Consider the following 12149-nt stretch of genomic DNA (forward strand, 5'->3'; position numbering starts at 1 on the left):
TGTCTGCTAGGCATACCTATGTCACAAGGAGAATGGCATTTGTCTCTTTCACTTGACCGCCCGATTATGGCCTGTAAGTTAGAGTTTATTTCTCAATAACAAGTCTTTCGGTGATCTATTTGGGCTAGTATAACTCTGAACTTGTATCTCGACTTCTTATACGACAGAGCTTATTCATGATGATGTGAACTTCTAATATGGGAATTCCATCCCACTCCAAATCTAGTATGGATTACTTTCTTTTCATTGTTTGCTATCGTGTCTACAATATTTTGCAATACATAAGGCAACGTCACAAACAATGGGTAGGAAACTTCACAAACAAACAAGTAGGCAGCTTCATACTATTGGTAGGAAACTTCGAAACAATGAGTATGCAAATTCACAAAACACTAGGCAACTTGCAGCCGTACGAGACAACTTCGCAACAAAACTAGGTAACTTCAGTGCAATTGTAGTCAACTTCACTACAATAGTAGGCAAAATCACATGAACGGTAGCAGCACGAGGAAACTTCAGTGCGTTTGTAGGCAACTCCACTACAACGACATGCAACTTTGCAAGAACGGTATGCAATATGCATCAAACTCGACATTAGGCACCTTCGGAGCAGTAGGCAACCTCACAAGCCATAGGCTGCTTTCGCCATTGGAGCGGTTGCAGACTCGCAACTGGATTTGAGGCCAAGACAGAGGGATGTCCAAGGCGGCGAGCCAGGCGATGGCAAGGGGAGTTGAGGAAGCGGTGGCGCATGAGCTAGGCCAACGGGGAGGTAGTAGTCAGCGAGAGCCACAAGCGAGTGGGGTAATTGCGGTGGCGGGAGCACTAGGGAGGCAACGAGAGCACTTGGTGTGTGGTGGCAAGAGCAAGAGGGAGGCGGCAAAAGGAGAACATAGGGACAAGGGCGGGGACCCAACGCTGGGCTCGAAGAACCGGGCCATGTGCAGCATTACTGCGGTGAACAATCTGGGTTCTTCCTTGAGGAAGAAAAGTGGCTAGGGTTCCGACCGCGGAACACCTAGAAACTTAGGATTGCTAATCTTGACACCAAGTTTAGATCGAGCAGCCGTGAGAGTGTGTGCCCGATGATTTGCAAAATAGGGCAGCTGCACTTTCAAAAATTTGGGTTTACAAAATCATAAGCATATTATAAAAGAAAAATAAATACAAACCCTCCCGAAACTAGAGAATGTTAGCCCAGGATTAGTGCAAATAAAATAATACAAACCCTCCTCGTGAAACATTGTGCAGTCATCCGCGTTCGAAAAAGCAGTCAAATAGTACACGGTACAAGCATAATTAGTGGAGAAGTTCGTATCGCAACTTTGATTTCACGCTGCAGGCATGCAACGGCACGCCTGCCCTCTCGCCTTCCTTCCTCTAGGCTATAAATCGCTGCACCACCTTGGCTTCCCAATCAGATCGCATCGCACCCCTCTTGGCGATACTACTTCTACACACTTCATCCATTTCCCTCTTTCTCTGCCTCGCTGAGATGGGGGCAACTACGGACTGCGACGACGGGCCGGCGATCGGCATCGACCTCGGGACGACCTACTCGTGCGTGGCTCTCTGGCGGCCATTGCACAACCGCGTCGAGGTCATCCCCAACAACCTCGGCAACCTCACCACGCCGTCCTGCGTCGCCTTCACTGACACATGGAGGCCCATCGGCGAAGCTGCCGTGAACCAGGCGGCGAGGAACCCTGTCAACACCATCTTCGGTAAGAACCGGACATCATCTGTCATTGCTAGCTGGCTACTCATCTGGTGTGGTGTATGCATAAATTCTGGGGGATTACCTTTTTCATGCAATTAGCTTTTGTAGCCCGGTGTTGATCTTTGATTTTATTTCTATTTTCGTGTATTTTATATGCGACTAATTGATTTTTTTTATCGTGAGAACTGCCTAGTCGTAGTAGTTAAATGGGAGTGACTATATAACAGCCGTCTGTTTTTCAATTCATGAACAGACACTTTTTCAAAAGTAATTAGAATGTGACAACTGTACTACTAAAAAATCCATGAAAAAATGGTGCAATTGACCAAAAAGTGTCTGTTTTCATTGATGGAAAACAGACAGATTTTCTTCAGTACGAATTTCAGTTTGCAATTCTCACTTTTGAGTCCACGTTGAGTTACAATGGCTCACTGTCTCAGCCCACGTTGCAGCGGTGTACGCCTAAGTCATGTGTTCTGATACCCAGAACATGCAAAGCACACAGAATTGGAACATGGAACACCTTTAAGCCCATAACACCTGATCGACCTTCTGTCCAGCAAGCAAACAGAACAGGAGCTCTACCATCCCTTCCACAGAAGAACTGCCACGAGGTTTTTCCTTCTCTGGTTTTGACAGAAGACCTACTTCAATTTGCAAATTCTTTGCAGTCCAGGATATGCTCCTGAACTCCCTGTGATGCGAAAACATGAATTATGTTCTGTCAAATTCGAAACTACAAGTAAATGCAAAACTGAAAGTAGGGCTAGAGTTAGACACATGTATTAAGACCTCATTTTCTATACTCTTATAGTTGCACTTTCCTGGAACACAATACGTGCAAATTACTCCTAGCAATTAATAAAAAATAAGTGCAAATACTGAACCAAAATAAGAACCAACCCCACTCTTTGATACTGATGCTGATAGTGAAGTTCAAAAAATATATGAAGAAATGAATCTAACTAGCACTTACATACATAGGTGCACTAAGTTGTTTTGTGGTGTACCATACTACCATATGAATCATGAAGTTCAGGATTGAGACAAACTGTTCTGGAGGTCATTGGATAATGTGCTTTGTCCTGTACAATTTTGCAAATTGTGTCCTGTTCTCGGTGGAAGGAGTGACCTACCAAATACAACATTCAGACTTAAACAACAAATAGCATATACATGGAGAGAAACAGAATATATGTGGACTATAGGAGTAAATGGTAAATATCTGTGTACACATTGGTGACAAATTTTTGCACTACATGGACATCAAACATACGGTAATCAATGCCACTACTAAGAAATAATGAGTTCAGAACAAGATAGAAATTTAAGAGAGAGAAATCTAAGAACACTATGTGCTTGTGTAAAATAAAACCTACATGACAAACTCCTTCAAGAAAAAGTAAACTAAAAATTGATGGACCAAGTAACACTTACCAGATTTGGTAGTGGATGCGGGTTTGGGAACTGCTTCAATTTCCGTTGCAGGCCAAGTTGCTCCTGAAGATTTATTTATCGGTGTTCCCTTACAGGTTTCCTAACTGACTAGAAGAAAAGCCTGAAATAAATCTGAAAGATTTAATGAAAGAGCTTCTAATTGAGCGCTATCCAGATGAAGGACTAGCTACTTATGGGACCTATAGTGCTAAGAGTTTTCATTATAACGATCATCACTGTGGAGCAATACTATCTGGGTTTTGGGTAAGTGCAAATCCCTTACTACTATACATTAAGTAAGATTGGTAAGTTGAATAATTGAGTATACAGAATTGAATGTAATCAACACTATATAGAACTGAAGCCACTTGATACTTGACGTAACTGAAAACTTAAGCGACAGAATGAAAATGAAGCCACGCCGGACTAAATAGCTGAAGATTACTAAGGCTGAGAGAACAATCTGGCTATGCAATAACAATAGAATCCGCGGGTAGAAAAAAGCAAGCCAGGGCTAAGCAGAAGATAGATCACATACTAAATATGACAATATCTTATAAATGCATTGAGCAGAAAATGATCTCTGATAAATAAAATGTTGAGAATCTGAGAAACTGAAAGACTTGAAATGATCAAGACTAAGGTCCATTATAGAAAAGAATGCTTAGATAATGAGTAAAAAATGAAGATTACTTAACACTCGTAAGATTAATTAAGCAAATTGAACTGGCCAAAAAGATGAACCAATAAACTAAGAAAGACGGAGCATGAAACTGAGGAAAAAGACTTGAATGGGCACACAAAATTGTATTGATTTCTTCAATACAATTGACCCTAAAAGAGAAAAGTGTGCTTGAAAAACCCGAGCAATTGAGAAAGAATGAGCAATCGGTTTCTTCAATACAATTGAACTTATAAGAGAAAAGTATGCGTGAAAATCCCGAGAAATTGAGAAACAATTATCCAACCAATTAACTGAGAAAATGAATAAAAAATAATTAAAGAAATCGGGAATAAGTTGCAAGATGAAGTAGTGACTAAGACAAATAAGGAATGAAATGCCTGAATAAACTAGAAATGAAAGACTAAAAATGAGAGATGGAGAGCACTGAGCAAATAATACTGAGAAGAAGAGACAAAGAGATACTTAAGATATATAGAGAAAGACATAAACAGAGACAAAGCATCGGAGCGAGCACATCGAGGAGGAGTGCAGCGGCTGCTGTTGGCACTGATTCGTACAAGTGGCGCACGGACGGAAACGAGCGACTCCGGTTGTAGGTCGAACTGGATCCGGTCAGGAATGCAAATGGACAGTTTGAGGCAACAAAAAGAGACAATGCCTCAATGCTCAAGCAGAGACACGTCGAGTAGCTGAGAAAATAAGAAAAATAGCAAAGAAGACTAAAAGACATGAAGCTGAGGACTAAATGAAAAAGCGAAGATGACTGAAAGACTACATACCATGAAAGAAATAACTTAAAAATTATATCTAAAAGGCCAAAAACAGAGAGAAAAGGAATAAAAAAGCATTCAACAAGAATTATTTGAGTATACTGAGGAAATATTACTAAAAATATGAGATAAACCGAAAAAGTAACACTGAAGAAATATTTCGTAAACTGAGACAAGAAAAATAGAAATGTTGGAAGCTAAACGTCAGACTGAAAGACGAATGACTGAAATACAAAAAAAAGAGAAAAAGATCAGACTGAAATACTTTGAAAAATAAAAAGAGTGACTACAAAACTGAAGCAGTTGAGCACTAAAAAGAATGAGGACTGAACTCTGAAATGCCGAGAAATGAGTGACTACAAAACTGAAATATTAAACGGAGTTTTAGAACACAAAGAAATGAGTGAAGAACTGAGAGACGTACGAAACAAACCGAGCCACAAAGATCAACAAAAAAACTGAACAACTAAGATACTGAGTAAATGCAAAAAAATGATTGACTGAAATAATGAGAGACTTATGAAAATGAAATAAGAAACTGAATAAAGAGACTAAACAAAGAGGGACCGATAACTGAAAAACAGAGGCTAATTGAGAAAGTCACTAGAAAACTAAGGAGCTGAGGAGCCTAGAAACTGGGGACTAAAAATATATACTGAGGAAGTCACTACACTAAATGTGGAAGAGAAAATAAGGAGGAACTGAGCAACTGAAAAGGAGATATAGACTAAATCGAGAATGAAAAAATAAATAACCTAGGGACTGAAAAAGACATACCAACTAAATAATATACACACAATTAACATATCAAATAGTGTGTGTGCAGATCTCTAGATCGGCATTGGCATTGCCGTACAGTGTCAAGAATTGCTCAGCATCCGCAATTAGCATTAATATTTTAGATATAAATCTCCTAGTGCTAGTTGTATATCCTACGACCAAACACTTAGCAGAGAGTGTAGAACCAAACCTCCACCACTAACACGCACAACAGAAAAACATGCTCAATCAACTCACCATCATGTGTGCATGAACGGGAGTTCTAAGACAGTAAGACTTCTTAATCCACATCACATAATTTACTCGTGTGCATACACTAGAGATGATAAAGAAAAAAAGAGCTAACAGAAGAGGCAGTCCTGCTGTAAACAACAATAGTAGAGCCCGATGCATAGCCCACTAAGCAACAATCCTCTTGTTCCATGTGTCTATTAGTCCATGCTATTTTGTCCTATGTTCGGATGTGATGAAAAATTGTTCGAAATAGAAGAAATCGATGCTACTTCTCGTGTGAAGATGCTAAACCATTATCTATTCGACCTGTTCGAACAACACATCATGGGCAACTCATAGTGATAAATCAGGTGCACCGACTACCTGCATCAACTACGTACATGATCTAACACACATAAAGCATAGGAAAAAACAAAGGATACCCCTTTTATTAAAAAAACAAAAGTTATCTGCAAAAAAATTGAGCTGAAAAATCACAGACTCATCTTCAATGCAGGTTCGGTTAAATTCAGAACTGAAATGCTATCAACAATACGACAGTGAAACACAGGTTCACAAATTCATATAAGAAGTCTTCAGCAACAAAAATTTATCAGATAAGAACAAATTCCACACAGTATAACACAGGTTCACAAATTCATAAAACACAGGCACACAAATTCAATCTAGCTAGTATATTATATTATAAGAACAGTAGAGGAACATACAGAGAGACGCAATTTCTTTACACATGCAAACACAGGAAAGGGGATTGGGGAAACGAGAATCAAGGAGGGGAATGTGCACAAATCAAAGTATCATACTAACTTCTTGGTTAGTACTCTTGCCCCACGCACACGAGCAGACAACTGCCGATCTAATTTCTCTCCCGACGATCTGAAACTGAGAAACCACACATGAAGAAGCAGATACTCCCCTCGACCATGGAGCTCCCGGGCACAAAATCAAACAAAATAGGAAATCAGTACCCATGGTGACATCTCCGCTGCCGCCCAGCGACTAAATCCACACCTGAAGAGGACCGAACCACCGACCACCCCGTGGTCACGACGAATCTGCTACCCTCGAGCGTCTGTGTCGCCACTGAAAAAGGAGCATCCCTCTACTCCTACGCCGTCCACGACTACCACGAACAACACATCTTTCTCTCTCTGGCAAATAAATGAGAGTGGAGCAGAGGAAACGAAATCGAAGACGAACCTATCTCCACGGCGGCGCCAAGGGCTTACGCTCCAACGAGCGACTGCTCTCGCGGGTCGCCCCCGATCAGGAATCCCCGCAGACCTTTCCGGCTTTCCGCCATGACCCCGCCCTATCTCAGCTTCCCTCTCCCACCTCGAGCAAGAGGAAGACAAAGTGAAACACATGGCCGGAACCCAAAAGAAAAGAAACTGAGACCGTGTCGGTCGGTACGAGGCCCTGGCTAGCCCAAAACATCACAGCGAGCGCCGAGATTCGTGAAAATGAGAAGGGAATCAACGGATAGAAAAGTGACCGTGCACCAATTGAAAAACAGCTAGCAAGTAAATGCGTTCAGCTTCCCTAAGCGCCGCGAACAGTTTAGAGCTCGATCTTTCGGTTAATCCCTAGAGTGACCAAGTGCATTCAAGAGTATTTGAGTAGATGACTACCTGACGCGCGACCGTTTCGTCCTCGCGCTCCCGTGGGCGTGCGGGCGAAACCCTAAAACCGCCGCGCCGCCACCCCCTCCCCAGGTTCGTCTCCTGCTTCGCCGCCGCCAAGGGGCGCAACCTGAGCGAAGCTCGGGCGGCGCCGGCGGCGGCGGGGCACCTCCTCTCCCTCACGCGGTGGCGGCGGCGCGGGCCGTGGCGGCCGGTGAGGGCGCGGCGGCCCGGGCGGAGGGCGTCGGGGCGCGGGCCGGTCGGCGGCGGCGCGGAGACTCCACGGTCTCGGGCGTGCTCCTCGCGGTGGCGGCTCCCTCCGGAGCGTCCGCAGCGGCGAGCGGCGCGAGCTCTGCCTCGCTCTCGGCGGCGGGTGACGGGAGGCGGCGCTTGGGGCGGGGATTCGGCGGCTAATCGGGTCGGCGGCGGCGCCGTTCTTGAGGAGGGCGGCGGGGATCGGGACGGGCAGGGGCAGCGGCCGGCTGGCCGCCGCGTGCTCGGCCGGGGCAGGGCCCCGGGCCGAGGCCGTGATCTCCCGTAAGCCCCGGTTCCGGATTCGGCGGTTCTACGGCCCGCGGGGCCGTGGGGCGTCGATCCCTCCGCGCCCTCTCTCGTGGTGGTGCTCGGTTCCGGCCGTCGCGTGTCCGCAGGTCCGTGCTCTTTGTGGTGGTTTCCCGTCTTCCTCGGGTCGGCGGCGAGCGAGTTTGGGCGCCGGGCGGCAGCCCTCGGTCGGTGGGAGCCATCTTGGTTGGCGGGCGTGCCGGTGGCTCGAGAGCTGGCCGGAAGCCATGGTCGCGGGGGCGACGTGGAGGCCGGCGAGCGGCATGCGGTGGCAGCGGGTCGATCGTTCGGTCGATTTCCTGTGAAGAAGGCGGGGAGTGTTTGCCGTGGGGAAACCCTTGCCCGCTCGGGCCACGACGGCGACGTCCGCGGACGCCGCTCCCTTCTTGAAGGCGTTGGTGAGTCCTTCTTCGTGCTCCGGGTGAAAGCCCAAGATCCTCGGATCGGGCGGTGGCGGCGCTCCTGTGTCGTGATCTTCTTGAAGACACCGCCTTGGAGTTCACAGTGTGCGGCTCTCCGTTGGTGGTGTGGCTGAGGCGAGGTATTCGACGAGCAAGGGGCTTCGGGTGAAAACCTTAGATCTGCGGATCGGGCGGTGACGGCGATCTCGCGTCGTGTTCTTCTTGAAGACATCGTCTTGGAGCTTACCATGTTTCTTCGGATGGCGTTGGCTCTTCGCTTGGCGACCTTCGGCAAAGCTTGCGTCCTCCCCTGCCTCCTCGTCGAGTTTCCATGGTGCTGCGTGTTGGGGTTCGATCGGCGGTGGTCGATGCACAGTGGAGGTCGGCCACTGGTGGCGCTGCCCGCGGCGGGGAGCTCTGTTGACGGCGTGCGTGTTCGATAGCTCTCTCTAGGGTGAGCTCCGGCCCGACACTGTTGCTGTCCGGTGTCTTCTCCGAGTCTTCGTAGGCTTCGTAAGGGTCGTGATCGTCGTCCGAGTTCCCGGATGTAGCCATGTTGGCAATTCGTGTGGGTGTGTGGGTGTGTGTTGTAAGCTGGGTTCAGCTCTTTGTACCTTGTCGCCGTTGAGGGCGTTATTAATTTAACGTCGGGCCTTTGGCCTTTGATCTAAAAAAAGTATTTGAGTAGATTGGGGCGAACAGTATTTCAGCTATTAGCTTTTGCAGTCCGGTGTTGATCTCAGATTTTAACTACTCTCGCATCTATAAAAAAACACATGATTAATGTTTATGAAAAAACATTTTTTTTTGAAATGGGGTCATCCCAGTCTCTATATTGATTGATGCATACGGCTTATAAAAAAAAAATATGACTAATGTTTATGAAAGAATCACGTGACTAATCCACAATGGATCTTTCTTCCAGACGTGAAGCGACTAATCGGCCGGCATTTTAGCCACTCGTCCGTTCAAGGAGATATCAAGACGTGGCCTTTCAAAGTCGTCTCAGGTCCCAGCGACCGGCCGATGATCGTGGTACAGTACAAGGATGAAGAGAAGCAGTTTGAGGCCGAGGAAATCTCGGCCATGGTGCTCGCCAAGATGCGGGAGATCGCAGAGGCGTACCTCGGCACCGAGGTGAAGAGTGCCGTCATCACTGTCCCGGTCTACTTCAACGACTCCCAGCGCCAAGCCACCGTGGATGCCGGTGCCATTGCCGGCCTGAACGTCAAGCGCATCATCAACGACAACGAGCCCTCCGCCGCCGCTATCGCCTACGGTCTGGACAGGATACCCCACATCGATGAAGAAAAGACGGTGCTCATATTTGATCTCGGCGGCGGTACCTTGGATGTCTCAGTTATCAACATTGATCCTGCCTCCGACATTGGTATAAGCATCTTCGAGGTGAAGGCCACGGCTGGTGACACCCACCTTGGTGGCGAGGATTTCAACACCCAGATGGTGAAACACTTCGTGCGGGAGTTTGTGTTGAAGTACAAGAAGAAAGACATCAGAAACAACGAGACTGCGCTCCGGCGACTGAGGACGGCCTGCGAGAGGGCGAAGAGGATGCTATCTTCAGCAGTGCAGGCTAAAATTGAGATCGAGTCTCTCCACGACGGCATTGACTTCTATGGTAGCATCACCCGCGCCAAGTTTGAGGAGCTCAACTTGGACCTGTTCCGCAAGTGCATGGAGCATGTGGAGAAGTGCCTCGCTGACACCAAGATGGACAAGTCTCAAATCCACGACGTTGTCCTCGTGGGTGGCTCCAGTCCGATCCCAAAGGTGCAGGAGCTGCTACAGGATTTCTTCAACGGGAAGGTGCTCTGCAAGAGCATCAACCCTGACGAGGCCGTCGCCTATGGCGCCGCTGTCCAGGCCGCTAGCCTCAATGGAGAGTGCGAGAAGAAGGTGCAGGACTTGCTCCTGCTCGACGTCACGCCGCTCTCCCTTGGGATAGAGACCGTAGGTGGTTTCATGAGCGTGGTGATCCCCAGAACAACCACCATCTCGTGCAAGAGGGAGCGGATTTACACGACCGTACACGACAACCAGACAAGCATACACATCCAGGTGTTCGAGGGTGAAGCGGTGATGACCGAAGACAACAATCTCCTCGGCAAGTTCACACTGCACGGAATCCCCCCAGCGCCAAGGAGCGTCCCCAAGATCAATGTGGCATTCGACATCGATGTCAACAGTATCCTGAAGGTGACGGCGCAGGACACGGCGACTGGAAACAAGAACAGCATCACCATCACTACGGACAAGGGTGGGCTGAGCAAGGAGGAGATCGAGCGCATGGTGCAGGATGCTAAGAAATACAAGTTTGAGGACAAGGAGAGTGGTGTGCAATGGCTGAGCAAGGAGGAGTTCGTGCGGTTGGTGCAGAAGAAACGCATGTCGCAGTCCCAAGACAACAACCAAACTAATAAGAAGATAAAGAAGGAAGTGGAAACACATGAGGAGGACAACCTGCTTGATTTTTTTGCCTTTCTTTGACGGATAAGACAGGGTACTCTGCCAATTCATTTCAGAAGAGGAGAAGAGTTCACAAGTTACGGGGTTTAATCAGAAAACGAAAAACCAGCAAGAAGATGTGGGAACGAAGAGTTTCTATCTGAATGTCCTCAAGGTAGCTGAAACGTGGAAGCTGCAGGTCAGAGTTGTACAATGTGCCTCTGCAAACCTATAATCCCGCTACTTTTGCGACAAATGGATGTTCCAGTACTGTTCTACCTTAATACGTAGTACTATGTTTTGTGTGATTTGGGAACCCTCGTTTAACTAAATTAATTTATATATCATGTGAGTGCCTACCAATTGTTCGAATAAGACTTCTGCTGCTTAGTGAGTGAAGCCTTCCCCTCTGTCTCGGCTCGTGTTGAGTGTTATACTAGGACCCGCCGCTTCACAGCACAGTTTTACTTTTTTTTTCGATAAAGGGAATATATTAATATCAAAACGATATCAATTACACCCAGCCTCTGCAACAACGCACCACCCTAATGGCACTACGGATGCACACAGCCAAAAAAAGGAAAAGAAAACTAAGAAACAAAAGTCCCGCTACAGTATCTCGGGTCTAACAACAACAATATATCCACCGCCAAGACAACACCTGAAGTACAGACTCTCCAAAAACGACGCCTCCAAGAAGGGAACAGTGCGCTAACACCATCGTCGCCGGATCAAAGATCTTAGGTTTTCACCCTGAAGATAGTCCCCGCTCTTAAAACAATGCCTCCAACTAGTGTTTCCTCTGTGGCTCGTGATTTGTGTGTGCCGTGCATGATCTGGGACCTGTTGTTGGATGACGATGCAGTGGATTTTCGTCTACTAATAAATGGTGCGGAGGCCGCTAGAATTTGCCCCTAAAGAAAAAAAAAACCCTAAATGTCATGGAGGCCGCATCGGACGGTGTACATGTGTACCTAACGTGTCACCTACCGCGTAGGGATTGCATTGACGCGCTGTTTTGTATTTTAGCACTATTTCTTTCTCATGCTTTGGCTAAAATGTTGTTTATTGTTCTAAGAAATTGGTAGGTCAATAACATAAAAGCACAATGTACATTATACCAACAACTTCATCATCTGGGATATAACTTCATTTTGAAGGCAAGAACCAAACGTCATTTCACACAAAACATGTGTACATTGTTATTCGTTATCATCCAAAAGAATACAACAAAGCTATCCTAGCACATGAAGGCAAAGAATTGCCTAGTACAAAAAAGTAGGTCCCTAATATGTACCCCCTATGATTATTAAGAGTGTCTAGAGAACAAAATTCATCATACCTCACCGATTTCTTTTTTCAAATCAATGGTCTGGCTTGCCAACTCTTACTTTTTTTTTCCAAAATGGTGCCAACTCTTGCGTGCTTCCATGTTATCAAGACATCAAGGCGTGTTAGGAACTTCAGAAGAAG

General features: G+C 46.5%; 1 protein-coding gene across 1 annotated transcript; it reads left to right on the forward strand.

Moving 5' to 3' along the window:
- Positions 1–1495: 1495 nt before the first annotated feature.
- On the forward strand, positions 1496–10718 carry LOC124696528 (heat shock cognate 70 kDa protein-like). The gene is made up of 2 exons (XM_047229244.1): positions 1496–1724; positions 9136–10718. The coding sequence occupies exons 1-2, from the start codon at positions 1496–1498 to the stop codon at positions 10716–10718; spliced, it is 1812 nt and encodes a 603-aa protein (XP_047085200.1).
- Positions 10719–12149: the final 1431 nt, after the last annotated feature.

Source organism: Lolium rigidum, chromosome 3, assembly GCF_022539505.1.
Source record: "Lolium rigidum isolate FL_2022 chromosome 3, APGP_CSIRO_Lrig_0.1, whole genome shotgun sequence".
NCBI classification, from domain to species: Eukaryota; Viridiplantae; Streptophyta; class Magnoliopsida; order Poales; family Poaceae; genus Lolium; species Lolium rigidum.

Coding starts and splice junctions, on each gene's coding strand:
- LOC124696528 (XM_047229244.1), top strand. CDS start 1,496: ATGGGGGCAACTACGGACTGCGACGACGGGCCGGCGATCGGCATCGAC. Junction 1,725..9,135: donor CCCTGTCAACACCATCTTCG/GTAAGAACCGGA, acceptor TCTTTCTTCCAG/ACGTGAAGCGACTAATCGGC.